General features: G+C 36.0%; 2 protein-coding genes, 1 long non-coding RNA gene and 1 pseudogene across 6 annotated transcripts; 3 read left to right on the top strand and 1 right to left on the bottom strand.

Moving 5' to 3' along the window:
- The first annotated feature begins 1,457 nt into the window (after positions 1–1,457).
- Positions 1,458–4,519, top strand: LOC108857065 (low-specificity L-threonine aldolase 1-like; annotated as a pseudogene).
- Positions 4,520–8,550: 4,031 nt separating this feature from the next.
- Positions 8,551–10,454, top strand: LOC130512676 (uncharacterized). Of its 2 annotated transcripts, XR_008946247.1 has the most exons (3): positions 8,551–9,602; positions 10,168–10,259; positions 10,405–10,454. XR_008946247.1 is itself a non-coding variant. In XM_057010889.1 (2 exons), the coding sequence occupies exons 1-2, from the start codon at positions 8,855–8,857 to the stop codon at positions 10,176–10,178; spliced, it is 759 nt and encodes a 252-aa protein (XP_056866869.1). In that variant the 5' UTR covers positions 8,551–8,854; the 3' UTR covers positions 10,179–10,379. The 2 variants fall into 2 exon arrangements, 1 of the variants encoding a protein (XP_056866869.1); XM_057010889.1 differs by lacking the exon at positions 10,405–10,454 and having other exon boundaries at positions 10,168–10,379.
- A 3,410-nt stretch (positions 10,455–13,864) lies between these two features.
- LOC108837680 (pentatricopeptide repeat-containing protein At1g08610) lies at positions 13,865–16,063 on the top strand. 2 transcript variants are annotated; one of them, XM_018610704.2, is made up of 2 exons: positions 13,865–13,945; positions 14,102–16,063. In XM_018610704.2, the coding sequence occupies exon 2, from the start codon at positions 14,233–14,235 to the stop codon at positions 15,835–15,837; it is 1,605 nt and encodes a 534-aa protein (XP_018466206.2). In that variant the 5' UTR covers positions 13,865–13,945; positions 14,102–14,232; the 3' UTR covers positions 15,838–16,063. The 2 variants fall into 2 exon arrangements, with proteins under 2 accessions (XP_018466206.2, XP_056842589.1); XM_056986609.1 differs by lacking the exon at positions 13,865–13,945 and adding an exon at positions 13,982–13,997.
- Positions 16,064–18,269: 2,206 nt separating this feature from the next.
- LOC108861809 (uncharacterized) lies at positions 18,270–20,523 on the bottom strand. 2 transcript variants are annotated; one of them, XR_001950911.2, is made up of 4 exons: positions 20,188–20,523; positions 19,758–19,845; positions 19,613–19,668; positions 18,270–19,401 (listed from the first exon to the last, which is right to left on the bottom strand). It is a non-coding gene; the product is annotated as an uncharacterized LOC108861809 (long non-coding RNA). The 2 variants fall into 2 exon arrangements; XR_001950912.2 differs by lacking the exon at positions 20,188–20,523 and adding an exon at positions 19,975–20,042.
- Between the last annotated feature and the right edge of the window lie 3,097 nt (positions 20,524–23,620).

Raw genomic sequence — 23,620 nt, 5'->3', positions numbered from 1 at the left:
GAAAAAAAATTTCCTAAACCGAAAATGCATACTATACCCAACGAATGCTGAAATTTTACTGATATACTGAGATTTAAGACATATTCTGGTGCAACACATACGCATATACAATATAGACATACACACATATGGCTTTCTAGAATTTGAAAGAGGAGAAACCCCAATTGGACATGGTCTTGAACTCTGTAAGGCCACTACAAAATCAAAATTTATATAGGCTGTCTTTGTTACGTATGCTTTCAAAACTATTGTAAATCAACGATCATTAAAACATATAGCAAAATCTCACAATTTGGTGTCACGCGAATAACGAGTATATAAAATTAGTTTGTTTTATTAGATAGAAAGAAAAAAAAGAATGAAAAACGAATCAAAGCTACAAAAAAAAAGCTGACTCAATCAATCTCTCACAAGTCACATCTACAAATAGAGAAAGAGGCATAGAAGGTTACGCAGTTACAGCTGCTCCACACTAATTTAGACACTTACTATTGACGAGTGGGTGAGCGAGAGACCGAGAGATATCTGAGTTCCGTCTTCTACGTCTTTCTTCTACGCCTTGGCTTTTGGTATGTTCTCTTTTCTTTTTTTGGTCTCTCCGGTAGTTTCAAAAAAAGAAACTGATGGAAACTACGGGAGAGACAGAAAAAGAAAAGAGAACATAGTAGACATGCCATTTTTCAAAAATTAATGGTACCAAGATTTGTAGTAGACATGCCCCTTTTCAAAAAAAAAAAGGGAAGAAGATTTGTAGTAGACCATGTACCTTACCTGGTAATGCTTCAGTAATTATTGTCTATGTGTGTATTTGATGTTTATTTTCTTAAAAGGCTATAATCAACTTAAAGCATACATGCTATATGCTGTGCATTGTCATCACAAAATCATGTTTGTCTTTTCCATGCAAACATATGTGTATGGTGAAAATAATCTATTCACTATTTGACATTTTGGAATTTGGGGATCCTGGAAAAAAAAAGAATATAATTTTAAACATAAATCGTTACAACATTATAGCCTTAGTTAGATTCAACAATATATAAAAGAGACGGCCTTAGATATATAAACCGAAAATGAGAATACGTACTATAATTTTGGTTCATCGATACATCCGACGGTAGTGTAGACTAGTAGTAAGACGACAACTATCTCGTGAATCAGTTTTGCATTGGACACGTATGTACGCATGCTTCCCTTACAGAACACAACTTCATCCTTTTCTCGTGACCGTTAACTTTCTTTAGTTTTTTTTTTTTGTATTTTCTTAGCAAACCAAACAAAGGATTCCACGTCTGCTATAAATTTGTTTCTTCATTTTTGTCGTTGTCTTTCTTTCTACAGTTTCGGTGCCGACGGTGTTTGTAACTTTGGCCTACTTGTAGTTGTCAGGTAGGTATCATATCAACATCAATTATCCACGCGGCACTCTTATAACCTAGTTATTTACCACTGACCAGCTTCATGCATCTCTTTCTCTTTCTTCACATCAAACCTACTTGAACTACCTCTTCCGATCTAACATTCTTATGTGTTTGTATCCTTCTCTCTCTGCCATTACAAAGAGAATATACAAATCTGAAACTTACCTTAGATCCACGATGTTTTGTTTCGTTAATTAATGCTTTAGTTATTGTGTTAATGATTTGATGTTAGGTCACAACAAGCTTATTTATATAATTCAAGTTGGAATCAGAAACAAGTGCATCATTCTTCATTTACACAGGTACTCTTCTCTGGTTTTGTTTAAATTTATTCATGTTTTCCGTCTTTCTTTAACAATTTTAGTTAGTTATCCATCATAGATAGCCAAAACTTATATGGTTCTATTGGCTTTTTAAAATTTTAATCTTTATCATTTCATTTCTTCAAAACCTCTGTTTTTAATTACTAACAAAATCATACATATTTTAATACTTCGGCTTGCTTTAGGGCGTTTTATATAATATGCCTATATTATCTGGATGCATGATCATCATTTTCATATCTTAACACAATGATCATTCTCACTTCTAATATTCTTTTATTCTTTTGAATGTTATGAATATTATAATACTACACGTTGAGGAGAATAATCTGAAGAGAAGCTTTCTCTTAATGATGTTAAGGATGAAGGAGACATCTAATATTCTTATCATCCTAAATTATATAATACTTAATTTTGTGAGATTCGTACGGACGAACATTTGCAATCTAATAGGAGAGTCCCAAAGATCAGTGACAAAAAAAAGAGTCCCCAAAGACCAGTTCAAATGTTCAATTATTGTAAGGGCAAATGTGCAGTCTTAAGGTTAATCATAAACAGTTAAGAGTGTTTGATGCGTAGCCATTTTTACCTTATCCAACACGTTAGGGCTTTCATGGTTTTAAAATCTTTTGTTTCTGTCATTTTCGTTTTTCCCGTTACATGTTAGGGTTAGTGTTTTTAACTTTGTTATTATGGCTTTCTAACCAAAAGAATTTTTAAAAATGTGGTATATATAGGTAGATTGAGATAAAGATGGTGATGCGAACAGTGGATCTACGATCAGACACCGTGACTAGACCTACCGACGCGATGCGTGAAGCAATGGGAAGCGCAGAGGTTGACGATGACGTCCTCGGGTACGACCCAACGGCTCGACGTCTTGAAGAGGAGATGGCCAAAATGATGGGGAAAGAAGCGGCTCTGTTCGTGCCATCTGGTACAATGGGGAACCTCATATGCGTTATGGTTCACTGCGACGTGAGAGGCAGCGAGGTGATTCTTGGCGACAACTGTCACATCCATGTACGTTTACGAGAATGGAGGTATATCAACAATAGGAGGCGTGCATCCCAAGACAATCAAGAATGAAGAAGACGGTACAATGGACTTGGGGGCTATAGAATCAGCCATTAGAGACCCTAAAGGAAGCACGTTTTATCCATCAACGAGATTGATTTGCTTGGAGAACACACACGCCAAGTAAGTTTTTGCTCATGTTATTCATACTTGATAAAGCTTAGCTTGTCTCTTATGAGGGTTTGATTTGATGCAGCTCTGGTGGGAGATGCTTGAGCGTGGATTACACAGATAGAGTTGGAGAGATTGCCAAGAGACATGGATTAAAGCTTCATATCGATGGAGCCCGCCTGTTTAATGCTTCCATTGTAATATCCCTCATCTCCTTTTTTCTCATTCTTTAACAATATGGATCAATGTTGAAGAAACCGCTATACAATAGTTAGGTGTTTTGTATATAACTAACGTCTAGCCAGATTATCATGATTTAGAGATGGCCTAATTATTAACCGATTTGAATTGCGTAATTCTATTTTTAATAAAATCATTTCGGTTATAACCGATTTGCCATCTAGGCGTTTGCCTATACAGATTTTTTGAACATTTATGCATTATAATAAGTTTGAACTAGGATTGTGACACATAACGACATTAATACAAACCAGTATACTAAACTATTATGCAATGTTTTGTTTTGTAAGGCCCTTGCAGAGTTCCAGTCCATAGGCTTGTACAGGCTGCTGACTCTGTTTCGGTATAGTTTTCTTTATTTAGCTTCTTTTAACCTCTGAAATGTTTAGCTAAAAGATAACACATGTACACTCTGCTTCAGGTGTGTCTCTCTAAAGGTCTTGGAGCTCCTATAGGATCTGTAGTCGTTGGTTCACAGAGTTTCATGGAAAAGGCAAAAACGTTAAGGAAAACATTAGGAGGAGGAATGAGGCAAATAGGTGTTCTGTGTGCAGCTGCTTTGGTCGCACTTCAAGAGAACCTCCCAAAGTTACAGTTTGACCACAAGAAGACAAAGTTGTTAGCTGGTACGTACTCTAGTCTCTACTAATTAACCGCCAAGAAAGAAAACTCAGTAATGTATAGTTTTGCAGAAGGGTTGAATCAGATGAAAGGGATTAGAGTGAACGTTACAGCCGCGGAGACCAACATGGTGCTTATTGTCACAACTCTTGTACTTGTTATCAAGACTGCTATGTTGTTTAATTATTTATGTCATAAATTCAGATTTTCATGGATATGGAGGATGGATCAAGACTTACTGCTGAGAAACTGCGCAAGAGTCTAACTGAGTATGGCATTCTCGTCATCCCAGAAAACTCGTCCCGGTATGTCTCACATGAACAGAGCTTGATTGTTGCGTTTACGTGCAGAGAAAAGAATTGTTGAAAAATTTATAAAATTTAGAAATATTAATACGTTTACATGGAATGTGGGTTGCAGGATCAGAATGGTTATACACCACCAGATAACAACAAATGATGTGCATTACACATTGTCTTGCTTTCAAGTAAGAGTATTATATTTCTCTAAACTACACACCCTTTCCAACAGTGGGACTGATGTTTATATGAACTGATCTGTTTTATTTTGGCAGCAGGCAGTGCAAATGATTCAGGAACCAAGCAGAAACTAAATCTGCAGAACCGAAAAATGTTTTTATTTAAATGTTGTTTGTCTAAGTCACTTTTATATAAAATTTTCAGGGATCAATCGATCTCTCAGTGAAATTTGAATTGAATTTGTCAATCATTTCTTCCATTTTATTTACTATTTTGTTATATATCTTATTAGTAACCAAAACTAATGGTTTCAAGATCAACAATGCAAAACTAGTAAAGATTTACCGGTATGATTACTGGTGACTTGTCTCCAAACATTTCAAAACCAGGACTCCTGTAGAGGAGGAAGATCTAATTTACCGGCTTTGTGCTGCTTACTTATCTTTTACCATCTCCCAGCATTTTGTAGGCGACAAGTGAGCGAACACCTCACTAGGATTAGTAGATTACTCTCCAAGTAAACCTGACAAGAAGATCATACCACACAGTTTGTTGATGAGCAAGATTTTCTCAACTACACATTGACCAAAATAATCATAAGAAATGCAACTCGGTAGAAGCAAGAAGATAACATGTAACTATATAAACACACATATTTTTTGGCCAAAAAACATATCTATACTATTATTTGCGAAGTGACTTTCGCAACGGAGCTCCCACATTAAAAGTTATAGTGGTTAATATCGATATTACCCTTAATGAATAAAATATATAATTAAACTAAAAATAAAAAGGAAAATTAATTTATTTGATCAGATAGTTAATTAAAATTAATATAGTAAGATTTATCCAAAAGCTAAAAATATTTTAAAATAAAAAGATAATTCATATATGTATGTTGTGTTGTTATCTGATTTTTAAAAAAATATAAAGTTGAAAACATAAAGTATATAACTAAGTATTAATCAAATAAAATTCTTGATTTTATATAATTAAAAAGAGAATATTAAGTGACTTTTAAGATTTATTTCTATATAATAAATATGTGTACAAATTTTTTTCCAAAAAAACTATAAATAATATGTAAAAAATTTCAAACGAAATAAAATCATAGTCATTTAGTTAGTAACACATATATTAATGAGTAATTATAAATATTTAGTAATTATGATTTAATATAATAAAACCCAAACATAAAAAAGAATTTAAGCTTTATGAAATCAGATAACTCATTCAAACTGATATAATAAAAATCTTTTTAAAAGTAAAAAAGATAATTCATATACATATTTTGTTATTATCCAAGAATATCTTTAATAAAGATTAAACAATTATTTCTATATATATATTATTATTATCTAAAAAGAATATCTTTCAATCATAAATAAAATTAGTTGGAAAATATACAGTTAAAAATATTTCTACTATATATGAAAGCTTTCAAGAAATTAACGCAATAATGAATATATATTTTAATAAAAAAATTTCATATACAAATAATTTGATATTCTGTAAAAAAAACTTAAAAGATCATAAACAATAATCTATCATGATATTTAGTTAGTAATTGCAAAATGATTAGGCCCGCTTGAGCGGGCACAACACCTAGTAAATTACGTTGTGAAAAATAAATGTTACCTCATTTGAAGATTAGGGCTTCAAATTTATGTCACTTCGTCTTTGAATCATCCAATTAATTATCTCTAACTTTAGAGTTCATGAAGCTTAAAACAATCACACCAAATATTTTTTTTTCCAAATAATTTTGTTGTTAATGATAAAAATTAGTAAGAAACAAGGCTCCACTTCAGCAATCCGCGTACGTAATGAAAAACATCAAGAAAGGACAAATCAGTAAAAGTCTTAAATCAACGAATAAGTGTAAGACACTTGTCACTAACTAAGTGGTTGTTTTGAAAAGTTTTGTTAGCGGGCAAAGATGTAATTTCATCACACTTTTGAAATTATATTTCCTTCTCTTTTAAGTCTTGAACCCATCCTCTGAAACTCTCTCACCACGATCATCCCAGAGAAATCAGAGAAGAACAGCTCGTTACTTGGCCTTCGTGATTCTATCCGGTTTCTGTTCTCGGTTCTGGATTCCGATCCTTCTCCTTCTCTTTCGACAAGGTATAATACTTGTTTTTTTTTCTAAAACAGAGGTATTCGCTGTTTGTGATTTTGTTTCCATCGAACGAATTTTTATTTCAATAGGATTTAGAATTTTTATTTCTAAAACAGAGGTACTCGCTTTATATTCTCGATCGTTTAGATTCATTTGAGTAGTAAACTTGTTTTTTTTACTAAGAATTGTAACTTGTATTCGATTTGAGAAATTGTTGTTTATGTTTCTGATTTTTTGTAGGTTTCGTGCTTAAATTCTCGGATTGGGTGATCACAAGTGAGTCTTGAAATCGTTCCTTCACTCCCACGTCTCAGTGATTCACTACGCAGGTTTTCACTTTGATTACTTGTAGTAACTTCTTCTTCTTTTTTCTTTGAATTCGATTTAGAATTTGTAGTTTACAAGAGATTCGTGTTTGCAGATAAATCTTCAATCTGTTCCTTCACTCCCAAGTCTCAGAGATTCACTGACGCAGGTTTCACTTTGTCGCAAATTTTTCCTTTTTTTTTGTTGTTGTTAAAAGATGATTCGTGACTCGAATATGATTCGATTATGTTCTTGTGTTTTATTTTCCAAAACAATGATCGATAATATATGTTTCAGGATGACTGATCCGTATGATGCGTTTAAAATCTTAGTGGCCGAAGTTGAGAAGCATTATCATTTTGTGTACGACAAATACACAGAGGCAGAAGCAGCGAACAATGACATAGCTCGAGCTCGTGCCCCTGTGGATGGAGATGATCAACAGAAACTCTAATCCATGGGGTCGCTGATGATGAGGTGCGTGATTGGTTAAGAGATTGCATGGGACAAATTGACTGTTGGTATGGAGAGCTTTACGAAAGGTATAAAGCGGAAGTAGCGAAGAATCTTGCCTCATCATCATCTGGCCATGGAGATGTTCCTCCTGAGAAATCATCTTGTGCAGATATTGTCTTGTCTGGTATAGCTCCTGATGCACCCAAAATCCAGCACCCTCCTTCTTGGTTCATGGACACGGCCCAAGGTGGTGACCTTGTTGACCAGCTAGACCTAGCCGAGGTTTTCTCATCAGATTATGCAATTTTGGATGAGCTGAATACTCAAGTTAGCTGGACTGACACTATCATGGACAAGCTGAGCTGGACTAACACTCACCCGGACGAGCTGAGCAAGTTTGTTCGACCTTCCGAGCTGGATCGACCATCAAACCACCCGAGAAGCAACACAGATATATGTTCATTGTTCGAAGCATATCTTCTAAACCATGATGTTTCTTCACTTGAAACCACTTGGAGAATGTGCTCAACTCAATTATGGAACTCCTCGAAGAAGAATCAGATCAAACGGAGTTCAGATGAGGGAGTTATGCCATGTACAAATCAGGTGATGTTCAATTCTCGCGAATTCAGACATGTGTGGATCGTCCCGCGTGTGTCCGTATCCTTCCCAGAATGGTGTGCACGACCAGCATGAACCTGGACATCTTTCTGAATGTGGACTAGTCAACATCAAAATCCGCACTTTGACTAGTCTTCCTTGTTTTCCACACTTTGACTAGTCTTAGTCAAATTTATGTTTTCTATGCCTTGTTTTCTGCACTTTTCTTTATTTCTCTTTGACTCAAAACTCTATATAATGTAGTCCCATTTCATTGCAACAGGATCAACGAAATTTCTTCTTTTATTTGAGTTTTTACTCTTTGTTCTTTGTCAAGAACACTTTTAGTTTCTTTGGTGTGGTTAGCTCCAAACAAACGCCTCTTTCTAGTTGGACCGGTGCGTCATATCCGCCAACTGATCGAGTTTGCTTCCTTGTCGGACCTGTGAGTCATATCAGGCGACATTCAAGCACCCAGACAGTATCATTGGGTCATTCCGCAACCCTTTGTGTCGTCATTCAATCCATCAGTTCTCTTCGGAGTTCATATCTTTCATACCGGTCGAGTGATCAGATTTAGGGTGTATCAAGTGGTATCAGAGTCACTCTTCCGGTAACTCTTTATCATTCCATCTTCTCATCTCTCCATATTCTTCTAAACACTTCTTCTTCTACCTTTCTTGAACCCGGGCCCCTCATTACCCACCATAGTTTAAAAAAAAAATAAGATCTAAGTTTATGCTGTAAAAAAAAAAAAGAGAAAAGTTAAAAAAAGAAAAAAAAAAGAAATTTCAAAGTTTGATTTGTTTTGTGGTGTGGTGGTGGAAGAGAAAGCCTGCTGGCCGAAGAGAAATCCGGCCTTTGAGGTGGTTAAGGCGGGTTCCCTCTAAATCTCTTATCTTTCTATCTTTAAACACCTTCGTTTGTTTGGAACTACCCGTTGGGGATTCCTAAAGTTGTTCTTCTTAGAACTTTGAGTATAAGACTTTGAGTGCACACTTTAAACTGAGAGAAACACGTGTGTGGGTGAGGATCAAACACTCGAGTGTGTGAGATTTTTATCTAACGTTTTGTGTTTAAGAATTTTCAGGAACCATGACTAGTAAGGATGAAAGGAGCCGACCAGGAAATTCTTTTGTTGGTTTATCTAACTTGCAGATGAGGAAGATCAATGATTCTGTTGCTAACCTTATACATGCAGGTCTAGAACAGATCCATCAGAAGCTGGACGAAATTCAAGGTGTCCAACAGACTCGTCCTAAACCCGCAGCAAGGAGAGAACGCCCTAGGCGGACCAACCGATCCAATGACGATTTTGGAGAAAGAGAGTTCCCTGATGGCGACAGCAAGAGCCAAAAGAAGAGCACATCCACACATGCACCTGTAGCTGAGCCATCCATATTCATCAGTGAAAAGCCCAAAGGTAAATCTGAATGCAGCTTTGAAGATCTAAAAGATTTTTCAGATTCATTACCAATTTTTGATGAATATGATGATGAGCCAACTGAAAGTCTGATGAATTGTGAGGATACTTGTGATTTTCCTACTCCTGAATCTGAGTTGATGCTTGGTAGTAAACTAACCTGTTTTGAGCCGGAGCTTCCGAGCAGTCTTATTCTTAGTTCACAGGATTTTGAGGAAGAGCCATTCAACCAACCACATCATGGACGACTTCCTGGCACTAGGACACCTTTGGATGATGATCTAGGTTCCATATTTGATGAGGAAGACGATCTTTGTCCAGTCTTTGATGAGGAAGCACCAAGCATCAATATGGACAGTCATCTTTGCTTTGATCCCGGCACAACTCCTCCCATTTTATCCACTGACATTCAAGAGCACTGTGAGAAACTTGATTTGATTTATTATCTGCATGAATTGTTTGTTGGAATCAGTTCTCTTAATGTCAAAAGTTTTGGTCTAGACAATGTGAAAGAATTTTGTGTTTCAAATCCCATTTTTGATAACATGATTCATTCTTTTGAGAAACTTGAACCTGATAAACTGTTTGATCAAAAATGTTTTCTAAATGACAATGACATCTCTTCTGGTATTGTTTTGAGTTTTGATCAGTTTCTGAAACATCACAAAGGTTTTGATCATCTTGAAAAATCATTTGAGCTTGTTTTGCAACAACCAGATTTTTGTTTCCGAAAACTTTGTGATTCCTTTGTTTGTTTCAAGGATAATTGGTTTGATCTGAGTTTCTCTAGTCATGGACTGATCACTGGTGATTTGTTTGCATTCCCTTGTGCCTTGGACGAATTTATGGTTAAGACTTTGCTAGAACAGAAATCACTTAGAACTAAAACCGATTCTTGTTGTGATTCTGATTTGAAACCTGCCCCTTCTTATTTTGAATCTGATCTTGATCTAAAGTTTTTGTTTTCTGAATATGATCAACCTAGGCTCGTCTTGAATATGTTCTATGGTGTTTCATGCCTTGAAAGCATTCTGATTTGCAACACCTTCTTTGAAAAACATATTGAGCCTTGGAAAAGTAATTCTCAGTTTGAGCTTGATCTTTTGTGTTCTAAATCTGAGAAACTTGTGCATGTTGTGAAATTATTCTTTAGGAACTATGAAATCACGAGCCTTGACACCATTCTGGTCTGTAATGCTTACTTTGATGTGCATCTTGACAGGCTGAAATGTGTGCAACTTGTTCTTGGAAAATATAGCTTGATTTCTGATTTGCACAAGTACATGTCTTGCACATATGATCCTGGTATTTTAATGATTGTTTTGAGTGTCCAGGATAAACAGGTTCAGCCTCAGAGAAGAGAAAGCATTGACCATTCTCGTCAGCCTGAAATTTGGAGATGCATTGATACATCCACTCAAACTGGCTACCTTGGAGATGCCAGCGACACAGGTTCAGTCCAAAGCAAATATCTCGGCATCCAGAAGGTCTTTCGTCTTGACACCAATTTTCCTGGAAAGCCAACTCCCCAAGGTTTCACTGAGGCTTGGAATCACTTGAAAAGCTTCACGGAGGAAGGAGTTATGAAATTTTCAAACAGGCGGTTTACCAGTACATCTATCTGCGAGTACCCAGCTTTTGAAGCAGATTCAAGCCTTGTGAAGAAGCGGCCTGAGCCAAAGCCGATCATAGGATTCAAGATGAATCTCTCCTCTTTCCAGGAGGCTCAATATCAGGAAAAATGGCCACGGAATCATGAAGTTATGATCCATTCTCTAAAACCGGCCAAACCTGTTCTACACTTGCTTCAATGGGAAGCTAGCCGATCCAATCAGCTTCAAACCAGACCTTGGCGACCAGGAGTATCAATCTACACAGTCAGGTATGACCCAAACCTTTCTCAGAAACATCTTGGAAGCTAAGTGTTTACTTTCTTCTTCTTATTCTGATATTGTGCTTGAAAATAAATGGTTTTGTGATGAAGTTAACCATCTTGAACCGGTACAGCCGAGTAGTCTAGTTTCTTTGTCACAGGAACTGAAACTGTTGGAGCAATCTGCCAGCACTGAACCAAAGATGGAATCAAGCAGAGGACGATGACCAAACACTTGTGTTATTGGAATATGGAACTGGAAATACTTGAGGAGAGCAAGTTCAAAACTCCAAGGAAGTTTCTCTCCAAGTTTATCTTTCATTGAATTTTACTTGTTTTTAAAATTTTTTTTGTCTGATTCATTCTCTTTTTATTCAGGTAAAATGGATTTGAGGACAAATCCTTTTGAAGAGGGAGAGTATGATGCACCCAAAATCCAGCACCCTCCTTCTTGGTTCATGGACACGGCCCAAGGTGGTGACCTTGTTGACCAGCTAGACCTAGCCGAGGTTTTCTCATCAGATTATGCAATTTTGGATGAGCTGAATACTCAAGTTAGCTGGACTGACACTATCATGGACAAGCTGAGCTGGACTAACACTCACCCGGACGAGCTGAGCAAGTTTGTTCGACCTTCCGAGCTGGATCGACCATCAAACCACCCGAGAAGCAACACAGATATATGTTCATTGTTCGAAGCATATCTTCTAAACCATGATGTTTCTTCACTTGAAACCACTTGGAGAATGTGCTCAACTCAATTATGGAACTCCTCGAAGAAGAATCAGATCAAACGGAGTTCAGATGAGGGAGTTATGCCATGTACAAATCAGGTGATGTTCAGTTCTCGCGAATTCAGACATGTGTGGATCGTCCCGCGTGTGTCCGTATCCTTCCCAGAATGGTGTGCACGACCAGCATGAACCTGGACATCTTTCTGAATGTGGACTAGTCAACATCAGAATCCGCACTTTGACTAGTCTTCCTTGTTTTCCACACTTTGACTAGTCTTAGTCAAATTTATGTTTTCTATGCCTTGTTTTCTGCACTTTTCTTTATTTCTCTTTGACTCAAAACTCTATATAATGTAGTCCCATTTCATTGCAACAGGATCAACGAAATTTCTTCTTTTATTTGAGTTTTTACTCTTTGTTCTTTGTCAAGAACACTTTTAGTTTCTTTGGTGTGGTTAGCTCCAAACAAACGCCTCTTTCTAGTTGGACCGGTGCGTCATATCCGCCAACTGATCGAGTTTGCTTCCTTGTCGGACCTGTGAGTCATATCAGGCGACATTCAAGCACCCAGACAGTATCATTGGGTCATTCCGCAACCCTTTGTGTCGTCATTCAATCCATCAGTTCTCTTCGGAGTTCATATCTTTCATACCGGTCGAGTGATCAGATTTAGGGTGTATCAGCTCCTGTATCACCTCAAAACCAAACTCTACCCGAGATGGAAGATGATGTTGTGCCTGGAAGGTTTAGAAGCTGTATGGACGAAATTCAAGAGTCTTATGGAGATGTTTATCAAAAGTACAAAGAGGAACATGCCAAGAACATCAGCAATGTACAGCAGAATAAATCTTTTACAGAGGTTCTTATGTGTCCAGCTGCAGCTAAGGTGGTCGCAGGAAGTGGTATGGTTGCAGCTCGTGACACTTCAGCTAAGGGAGGTCGTCCTCAGCAACAAAGTTCTGTCTTTTCTGATAGTAGAGAAGGATTCAAGGATTCAGCTCGTCCTCAGCATCAAAATTCTGTCTTTTATGGTAGCAGAGGAGGATTCAAGAACACATCACGTCAGGATTCAGCTCGTCCTCAGCATCAAAGTTCTGTCTTTTATGTCTTTTATGGTAACAGAGGAGGATTCAAGAATGCACCACGTCAGGATTCAACTCGTCCTCAGCATCAAAGTTCTGTCTTTTATGTCTTTTATGGTAACAGAGGAGGGTTCAAGAACGTACCACGTCAGGATTCAGCTCGTGCCTCATTCCAAAACATTGCCCTAGTTAAGGCTGCCACTTCAAAGATCAAACTATTGAAGAAGTTCAGGCACAAGGAGGCTCTGGTCTCTGTTTTGGAGGAGAAGAAAGTTCATGTCCTAGAGACCCACATGATATATCTTACTAGTATCCAAAACTAATGGTTTCAAGATTAAAATGCAAAACTAATAAAGATTTACATGTATGATTACTGGTGACTTGTCTTCAAACATTTCAAAACCAGGACTCCTAGAGGGTTGTAGAGGAGGAAGATCTAATTTACCGGCTTTGTGCTGCTTACTTATCTCTTACCATCTCCCAGCATTTATTGGGCGACAAGTGAGCGAACACCTCACTAGGATTAGTAGATTTCTCTCCAAGTAAACCTGACAAGAAGATCATACCACAGTTTGTTGATGAACAAGATTTTCTCAACTGCACATTGACTAAAATAATCATGGGCAAAAAAAGTAAAATAGTAATAATCATAGGCAATGCAACTCGGTAGAAGCAAAATTATTACTATTTTACTTTTTAGTCAAAAAAACACATATATTTAGGTAACGGAGAGATTAATATAAAGATAAAATATTGTGATAAGAAATATTTTTAATGGAAATTACGTTGTGAAAAATAAATGTTACCTCATTTGAAGACAACTTGAAAAATATAATTTTATGAATGGTGGTACCAAATACAAAAAAAAAAGGATACATGGTAGTGAATGTTGGATGTTTCATAAATAATAGGAAGTAAATAAAAATCGTAGAGAGATAGAGGGCATACTCTGTAAATCAAGGATAAACCCTACTTATCACATCAAACCAAACCCCCCCCCCCCAAGAAGAAAAGAAAGAAACACTCTCACACAGCCATTGTTCCCAAATCGAAGAAGAAGAAGAAGACCAAACGGTGAGTTCCTTCCTCACACTCTTTTCTCTTCAATTCTCCAAGATTAGTTATTGTAAGAACAAGTTTCTCTGCTTCTGCCTGCTCAAACTCAATCTCTTCTTTAACGATTCCGTGCTTTCTTTATGCTCTAATCTGTGTCTTGTCTTCTTTCCACAGGTTTGGTAATGAGATAAAGCTTTGAACACTTTAACAGCTAAAGCTTTCTGGGTCTAACGTTCTTCCTCGTCTAGCAAGGAAAACTCTCTGCTTTTGTCAAAAACAAAAAAAAAAGGTTCCGAGTTTGAGAGATGACGTCACCAAGTTTGCTACTTGAGGCTCACTTCTTGCACATTCCAAAGCAGGCGAGTCTCAGTCTCAGTCATGGAGATTGGAAGAAAGAGATTGGTTTGAGAAGTGATGTTTATCATATGAGATGCCCTGCCTTGCAGAGTAGTACTAGTCTCTGCATCCAACCTGTTGATGATCTTTCCGAGAGAAGAACGGTTCTCTCATCAGACGGACCAATCACGGAGAACAAACAAGACGCGAACAACGACATCCTCCACAGCCTCTGCAGCTACGGGAAGCTAACAGACGCCTCCAAACTCGTCGAGGTCATGGCTCGTCACAACCAACTCCCTCATTTCCCTTCCTGCACCAACCTAGTCCGCGGCCTAGCAAGAATCGACCAAACCGACAAAGCAATATGCATACTAAAAATCATGGTGATGTCCGGTGGAGTTCCGGACACCATCACCTACAACATGGTCATCGGAAACCTCTGCAAGAGAAATGATCTGAGATCCGCTCTGCTCCTATTACAAGACATGAGCTCGAGCGGGACCTCTCCTGACGTGATCACTTACAACACGTTGATCCGCTGCATGTTCGACAACGGTGAATACGAGGAAGCTATCGGGTTTTGGAAACACCAGCTGAGGAGCGGCTGTCCTCCTTACATGATAACCTTCACTGTCCTTGTGGAGCTCGTGTGCAGGTACTGCGGAAGCGCTAGAGCCATGGAGGTGTTGGAAGACATGGCGGTGGAAGGTTGTTACCCCGACATCGTCACGTATAACTCTCTTGTCAACTTTAACTGCAGGCGAGGGACTCTAGAGGACGTGGCGTTGGTGATTCAGCACATCGTCTCTCACGGAGTTGAGCTCAACACCGTCACTTACAACACGCTTCTGCACTCTCTCTGCTCTCGTGGATACTGGGACGAGGTCGATGAGATTCTGAGCATCATGTGCGAGACTTGTTACTCTCCCACGGTTATCACTTACAACATTCTGATCAACGGTTTGTGCAAGGCGGGGCTTCTGAGCCGTGCGATCGATTTCTACTACCGGATGGTGGAGCAGAGGTGTTCGCCTGATATCGTCACTTACAATACTATTCTTGGAGCAATGTCTAAAGAAGGGATGGTCAAGGAGGCGATGGTGCTGCTTGGTTTGCTGAGGAAGACTAGGTGTTGTTCTCCGGGGTTGATCACTTACAACTCTGTGATCGATGGGTTGGCTAGGAAAGGTATGATGGAGAAAGCCTTGGAGATGTACGATCAGATGGTGGAGGCTGGAGTCTCTCCTGATGATATAACGCGCCGGTCTTTGATCTACGGTTTCTGCAGGGCGAACCTGGTTGAAGAAGCGAGTCAGGTTTTGAAGGAGACGAGTGATAGAGGGAATGGGATCAGAGGGAGTACTTATAGGTTGGTGATCCAGGGGCTGTGCAAGAAGGGAGAGATGGAGATGGCTGTGAAGGTTGTTGAGATAATGCTGACTAGTGGATGTAAGCCTGATGAGAGTGTATATGCTGCGATTGTTAGAGGTGTGGAGGAGATGGGGATGGGAAGTGAGGCTGGTGAGTTGCGGAAGAAGCTTAGGGAGTGGAAACTATTGAGAGAAACGTAGAAAAATGTGGTTCAGAGGCTTTTCTTTTTGTTTTGTTGGTTGCTTTGGTGTACAGGAAACAAGTTTTGTTAAGTTTGAAATGGTTTTGGAATTAGAGATAGCTTATGTCTTCTCCAATAGCTCTAGTTATGTTCCAGTGTCTTGTTATGGTTCTGGTCACTCTTTTGCGTTTCCTTTTCTTAACTGTATGATCTGCAGCTTCAGGTTTCAAGTTTTATGTCAACTAGATTCGATCTCCGCGCCACGCGCGGATAAGTGTTGAAATTGTTATTTTTGTAGATCATAAGTTTAAATTTTGCATGGGATTAGAGTAATATTTTTCCCCCAAATAGATGAAAGCTGATAGTTATTAAATGCACGTAACTAACAAAAAGAGTAAAATAGTTGCTTAAAATAATGTAAATATTGTAAAAAGATTTCAATTATCCTGAAAAATAAAATCCGTAATGTGGTCCATATTAAAACAACTTGAAATAGACAAAAATTAAGACAGTTAACTTTATTTAAATAGGTACGAAACAATTGCTATCAGAGGTTAAAGATACATACTTGATATAGCTGAATAAGAACTCTATTATATGATTTCTCAAAAATAACCACAAATTTTTACTACTTATTTTTAAGAGATATTAAAGCTAAAAATAATTTTTAACAATAAACGTATTTTGATCAAATAATTTCAAAATATTTTTAAATAGCATAACATTAGGTAAATATAATTTATTTTATCCTTATTAAAATTATATTTTTCTTAATATTTGATTTGCTTTTTAATTTTATGTTTTTATGCTTGTGGAACTTATTATAACCATAATAAAAAACATACCCAAGAAAATCTGAATTCTCATTTTTAAGGCTATTTAAAATATCTATATGTGTTCATGTGTTTCTAAATTTTTTTCAGTTACTCATGTATAATGATCATCGCTTTATTTTCTAACATTTTTAAAAACCAACATATAATTTGATAAATATTATGAAAATACATGCACATTTAGACGATAAATAAAAATAATTTTATTTGACGTATTTATAATCAAAAACAATTATACATCAGTTCAAATTTGAAAGAATATATATAACTTAATATACTCACAACATGAGTTACTCGACTAATCCAACTTATGTCTAAATCAAAGAATTAACTACAATAAGAATATGTAATGTTAGAATAATAGTGTATTTATTATATATATTGTAGGATGACTCAAAACATATTAATAAATAAAAATAAAATATATAACCAACTATTAAAATTTAGTTATTTTGTAGAATTTATATATATGCATGAGACTCCAGAACACTATCGTTATATTGATTTTTGTAATTTAGATTCAGACACTATAGTTTATTTTTTTATTTTATTCTAAGCACAATATATCTTAAGTTATATATAATCTTACTAAAATACATTTACACTTCTAAGACAACAACCATCCATACAAATAAAAAAGTTAATCAATATTTTAATATATTTAGAAAAAATACTGTAGTTGAATTCATAGAAATAGATGCAATCTAATATACACAAGTGATAATTAAATTGGCTGTAAAAACAACAAAACCGACTAACTATAACATATCTAAAATCATATTTCTAATTAAAGTAATATAATATTATTAATATGAATTATACATATAATTTATAAATTAATTTTAAATTAACAGTAAATGTCAATCTATTATTATAGTATATCTACTTTAAAAATATTATATATGTGCATGGGCACGGCAAAATCATCTAGTATATATTTATAAAACATACAATATTTTTTCATAGTACGATTTTATCATTATTTTATTTAATTTCTAATAAATTTTAAACTGACCAAAAATATTATAAATTTATGAAAATATTTTATTAAAACATAGCTAAAATGCGATGTCTAGTTTTTTATTCTTGAACAAAATATGATGTCTCGTTTTCTTATAGTTTTGCAAATTTTTAATAAAATACAGATTCTGTTTTAAACTAAATTAAACATTAAAATCACATGCATTAGCTTATTATAAGATCACATGCTTGGAAAGTGGGTAGAGTATATGTGTCAATCAATAGAAAGACTAATATTGTACCATGTGACACATATTCTCGGCTTATTCATATTAGGTCTGTAGAATATAAGGTAGAAGCTACCAAGGCATAATGGAGAATACTAAATGAAAAAAAAAATGTAATAATGAACCTTTTCCCTAGTACACACAGACTTAGTACTTCAGGGAGGCATGTTAACTAAATCTAAAGATGTAAGCTAGATGTCATGTAAAGACGCAGGGTCAGACGGCAACAACCAAACTGCTGAGGGGATCTACGTGAAGCAAGTAATGAGTTCAGACTTGAGCCATGAGGCGTCCACTGGATTGTTTTTTTTTTGGTTTAAGTGGTCCTTATGGCCCTCACCTCCCCAACGATTTATGCAGAGAAACATAAGGATAATAAAAGTTTGAACTTAAAACTGGCGTCTTTAGCATAATACAATGCATATTTTTGTTACATGGATTAAAGCTTAGGGTTTTGATACACACAGAAACACATATCATTGACAAAGGAAAAAAACCTTCGCATATGCTTGAACATCATGGAGATCATATCTTCTCTGTTTGATGTACTCTGAAAACTCAGGAGATGGAGCTTTCAAGCTCCTACATCAGTCGCTGATGAACCTGGTTTAAGCCACGTGAAGAAAGTCTTGAAGAAAGTCTTGAAGAAAGCTTGTTTGTCCTGTTAAAAGTGAGAGAGAGACCATCTTTGAGGTCTTTGGCAGCTTCAGTGAGAGCAATTAAATTATTAAAGCCAATGGTTTCAGATCCTCTGCCAAGAGCTTCTGCCTGGTTAACACATCCTCGCTGTTTGCTATAAACCTAGCTGTTGTACCCGGATTAGTGATTACCAGCGCAGTGCAGGTGGGCTGGAACCACTTGTGGCATTACCCCTGAAACAGAGGGCTGTGTAAACCTTGGGCCATGCTTGATGAGATCATCAAGTATGCTCTGCTGAGCTTTCTTAAGACCTTGCATCAACACCACAAATCGGTAGGAGTTAGTATCCAGCAACTCCATGGGAGTTCCTTCTGGAAACAGTGCATGGTAACTGCCTACCACTGAATCGATTAGGGATAGAATGACCTTAAAGCACTTCTTATTTCATGGCTCACAAATTTGTAGTAGCTAGCAGCAGTTCAAGTCGTGCGACTTCATAGCTCGCAAAAGAGCATGTGTGACTTCTGATCGGCTTCTTTATTTCTTGCCCTTGCTGTTTTATTCAAGACATGCGTGTAATGGAATCTCCGTGAGGCATTGACACCAGTGCTTTCTGCGTTAATGTAATGGAATGTACCAAATAGTAGAGAAGACTGTTGCATTGACACCAGTGCAGATTTCTTCATAAATGTAATGGAATAAACTAAATATGCGCATGGTTTCTAATTTTCTTTTAATCGCAACTCCAAATTCCTTAATCTTCAGTCTTCTGTTTTTGTTGGTGTAGCTCAGACTGTTGCTTTGACATTTAAATCACTCTGAAAAAGAGATGGTACGCTAGAATAGCAAATTTCACTTGAGCTTCTGGTATGGTTGGCATTGGCAAAAAGAAAATGTTAAGTTAGCATCATGATAATAAGTTTTAAAATTAAACCAGTCGCATTAGACACATTGCATTGTTTTTTGGCTTCAAAGCTTAAATCCAGAATGATTATGAATCTTAGACACCAAGAGAAATAATGGAACTTGTAGGATTTAGCTTTACTGTGATATTGTATTTGGTGAAGAACCTTACCGTTTCTGGGCCAGTTACATTGCTCCCTACACATCTCTTCTGTTCCACTGTTTGACCTGTCCAAACATTTTTGAGTTAATTCTGTCACAGAAACAACCCAAAATAAAGAGGTCGTCTGACAATTAATAAAAGAAACATTACTTACTTCCAGTTCAGTTCAAGTTCTTTTCGGTTAAGGAGCTCTGATTCTCTGCATCACCAGGTCTTCTTCCAACCTTCACCTGTGGGATTTTCTGTACACATGATTTTAGACAATTAAGTCCAAAAGAGATGTAAAAGAGCATAACAAATACACTCTAAAGTTTATGTGTAGGCCACAACATTCTTACGACTCTTCTTCTAGCAAATTAAAAATTGTTTACCTCAAAGACTTCTTTGAATAGCTGCTTTGAGACATTTGATGAATGTTATCTATGTTTTATGTTTTAGATGATGGTATGAATGTTATCTATGTTTTATAGCTGCTTTGAGACATTTGAATACCCCGCCACTGGTGGTATCTATGTTTTATGTTTTAGATGATGGTATGGAAGAGAAAATATGTTGATCAAATCAAGAGATATTTACGTTCTTACATATTTGAGGAAAACCCTTGAAGATCTTATTGACCTCTGAAACAGGGCTTCATCATCTTCTTCCTATTAGTCGTCCTCAGACAGTCACAGTGATTCGCTCAAGCTAAGGAAGAAGAACCGGCCCAGCATCCCAGCATCCCAGCATCCTTCGGATTTTTTTCCCGACATAAAAATGAGGGATTTGGAACGGTTGCATCGGTCACGATTGTAGCTGTGAAAAAGGAGTTTAATGAGAAAGATTGGTGGAGACCGACGTTACAGAAGACAATTGAAAAAGGTGATAAACGTCTACGCTTCTGCAATAGAACGAAGCAGGTGAAGTTGATGAGTCGCTTAGGGCTGATAATGTTCAGATTAGCCCACACAAAAGCCCGGTAACTTGAAAACTCGACTTGATGATGACGTGACATAACTGAGCATCCCTATTGGCTGATTTAATTAATCCGACGTGGATAACCTATCTATGGATCATATTTCCCTTTTAGTATAGTATAGATTATATTATACTATTTTATATGATTTTTATTAATTTATGAAGCATTTAAAATCATTATAAAAATGATATTATAGACAAACAAATAACAAAAAGAATTCTAAGATCATATTGTTATTTTTAATAAATATTTTTTTGGTTTGAACTAAAGTGATCTAATATACTTTAATATTAGTGCAGTGGATGCTTTATAATCTTAGACCAAAGAATATAGAGGAAACTTTGTGTATTTTGGCAAAATGTAATTAACGAAAAACATATATAAACAATATAAAACTGAAAAAATGAAATATATTTTGTTTATACTATTTGGGCAGAACATGTTTTTACAAATATATACTTATGTATTTCGCATATGCACTTAGAAAAAGAACTCTTATACAAATTCATTAATGTTTAAATTTTGTCATATAACATGAAATACACTTTATTTTGAAAGGTTTTAGTAACAAAATAATTTTTAACATTTACTTTTTGAATTCACTATAAAATAATTAAAGAAAAACAAATTATGTTTATATATATTTTTACTATTTTGGCTTATGCATATTTTATTATGTTTAGAAATATATAACTTTTATTCAGAACTACACAAAGCTACTTTGTAAGTCTCATGTTACATGCTAAAGATTACTATACACCTGACGTCAATTTAAACATTTTTTACATTGTGAATCTTTTGTTTTTCGATGAGATATTGATGTTGCACTATAATGAAAACAAACCAACTAAGTTGTAATACACTTGTCTTCCTTGTACAACAAAATCGTTGTCCTTCGGTGAAAGAAACATGTTCTGACTTTTTTTATCAGAGTTGAATCCATATATTCTTGGCATGTTTGATAAGGATATCTTGCTTCCAAACGATGCCATATTTTCACAAATCTTTTCCCTTAATTGTTTGAATTGAATCAACCTTTTTCTAACCACTTAAAACAAACGGCAATTAAATTTTCTTGAATGCTTATGATGGATGAGAAACCAAAACAAAAAAAAAACCATCCTGTTGACAAAAAAAAGGAAATCGCCATCCTATTTTCGATGGATGAGAAACCAAAACAAAAACATCCAATGAAAGCTTCATGTTCTACACTGCTCCATCAACTCCAGTAGCAGCCGCAAGAGCAACAACAAACTTTGAATCTTTAGCTAACGAAGATGCCATTTGATGAACCAAAACCTCTTGCACCATTCCCCGTTCGCTCTTCCCCAAAGCTAATATGTGCCCACTATGAACCATATAGCCTTAAATGGCTTAAATTTGATGTCCCGTTTTTTTAAAGAGATATGCAGCTATGTAACCGAAGAGAAAACGTTATACCTGAAAAAGAAAAATATGGGATTTGAGTTTCCTTAAATACTCCCATGATCATCTCATAAAAACATAGATACTGCATCATACTCTTAACACAACATCAGGACCAAAAAAGGTGAAGCAAATATTTAGTGGTATCGTATATTATAAAGCTCAAATATCATCAGAAAAGGGGAAAGATATTGAGCCATATCATTTAAGAAATTTCTCTCACCAATCATAGTGACAATGGAAAAAACAGAGAATTTTTATATTATACATGGGTATTGAATCAATGCCTGAAGCACACCATTCTTGTCAAACATTGCAATCTTTTGAACAGCTCTAAAAGCCACAAAAACCTAATCATTCATATAGAAAAAATGGGCAAGAGAGTATTAATATTTTCAGAACAAAAGATTCAGTGAGGGAGACATTGTCTAGCGAGTATTACCGTGTGTACAACATCCAAGGTTACTGCACACTGCATGTTCTCGATGGATGTAAGAACAACCAAAACTTCTGCTGACGAACTTCAGCTGAAATTAAAAAAAGAAACAGTATCAATTCTGCTAAACATGAAATCATATCAATGCTAAATAACATGATCAGGTTCACCAGAAAACAATATCAGTGTTAATAAACAGGACAGAGTTTGACGAAAAATAATGACAGTTTGCCGGAAAATAATAACTCAGAACAATCAGAATCTAGAAAAAAAAACTGATGGATCGGACTTCAAATCATAAAAAAAGCACATCGATTCAGCCATGAAGAGAGATGAGTAGCAGAGAGATGTTGAGATTGTGATTCTCAGAAGAGAGATATGAATCTATTTATATCCGATATAGCCGACGGAGTAACGCAATTGAAGATCTCATACTGGGCGTATGAATTAATGGGATTAAAGACATAGCAATCACACCGCCTTCAGTTACAGAAACTTGAAAGTCACCGTCTCCGCTGATTGAAGAGAACCGAAAAACACAAACGTGTTCATCACCACGGATTAGGGTTTGCGTCAATGTAGGTGGTCCCTGGGCCGCAAAACAAAGCGGGACATCAAGCCCAAGCGAAGCCAAGACGAAATCAAGAGGACAGCATGCTGCGTTTCATTAATCGGACACGTGTCAGCCTGTAAAAGCTTGAATTAGTGACGTGGATGCTGATGTGTCTCAACAGGAGGGAAGCAACTCTACTTTATATAAATAGATGTCTATGTAAGTTGTACTATTTTCGAATCTCGAACAATGATTTGCAAACTCAAATTGGATAAACTACTAAACTTTGTAATTAGGCATTGGCACATGGCACATTTATCCGAAACTGAAGAATTATACCTAGCCAGAATTACTGAACCCAAATGAAATTTTCATAAATATGTGGACAGATTTTATATTTCTAGAACCGAAAACCAAAATCAAATTAGAACTGAGATTCGAATGGGTATCTAAAATTTTAAAATACAAATTATAAACCTAAAATATCAAATATATTTAGTTTCTGAATAATCAAATATCCTAAAACACTATTTACAAACCAAATTAGATGAAATTCTTTATTACCCTACATTTTTTAAGCTGAACTATTCATATTTAATCTGAAATTTTTAAATTATCTATATTATCCAGAATTACCTAAAAAAA

This window comes from Raphanus sativus, chromosome 5 (genome assembly GCF_000801105.2).
Source record: "Raphanus sativus cultivar WK10039 chromosome 5, ASM80110v3, whole genome shotgun sequence".
In the NCBI taxonomy this organism is placed as follows: domain Eukaryota; kingdom Viridiplantae; phylum Streptophyta; class Magnoliopsida; order Brassicales; family Brassicaceae; genus Raphanus; species Raphanus sativus.
This window is presented reverse-complemented; position numbering and strand designations above follow the sequence as displayed.

Bases quoted from the DNA above. Each gene is read 5' to 3' on its own strand.
- LOC130512676 (XM_057010889.1), top strand. From the start codon at position 8,855: ATGACTAGTAAGGATGAAAGGAGCCGACCAGGAAATTCTTTTGTTGGT.
- LOC108837680 (XM_018610704.2), top strand. From the start codon at position 14,233: ATGACGTCACCAAGTTTGCTACTTGAGGCTCACTTCTTGCACATTCCA.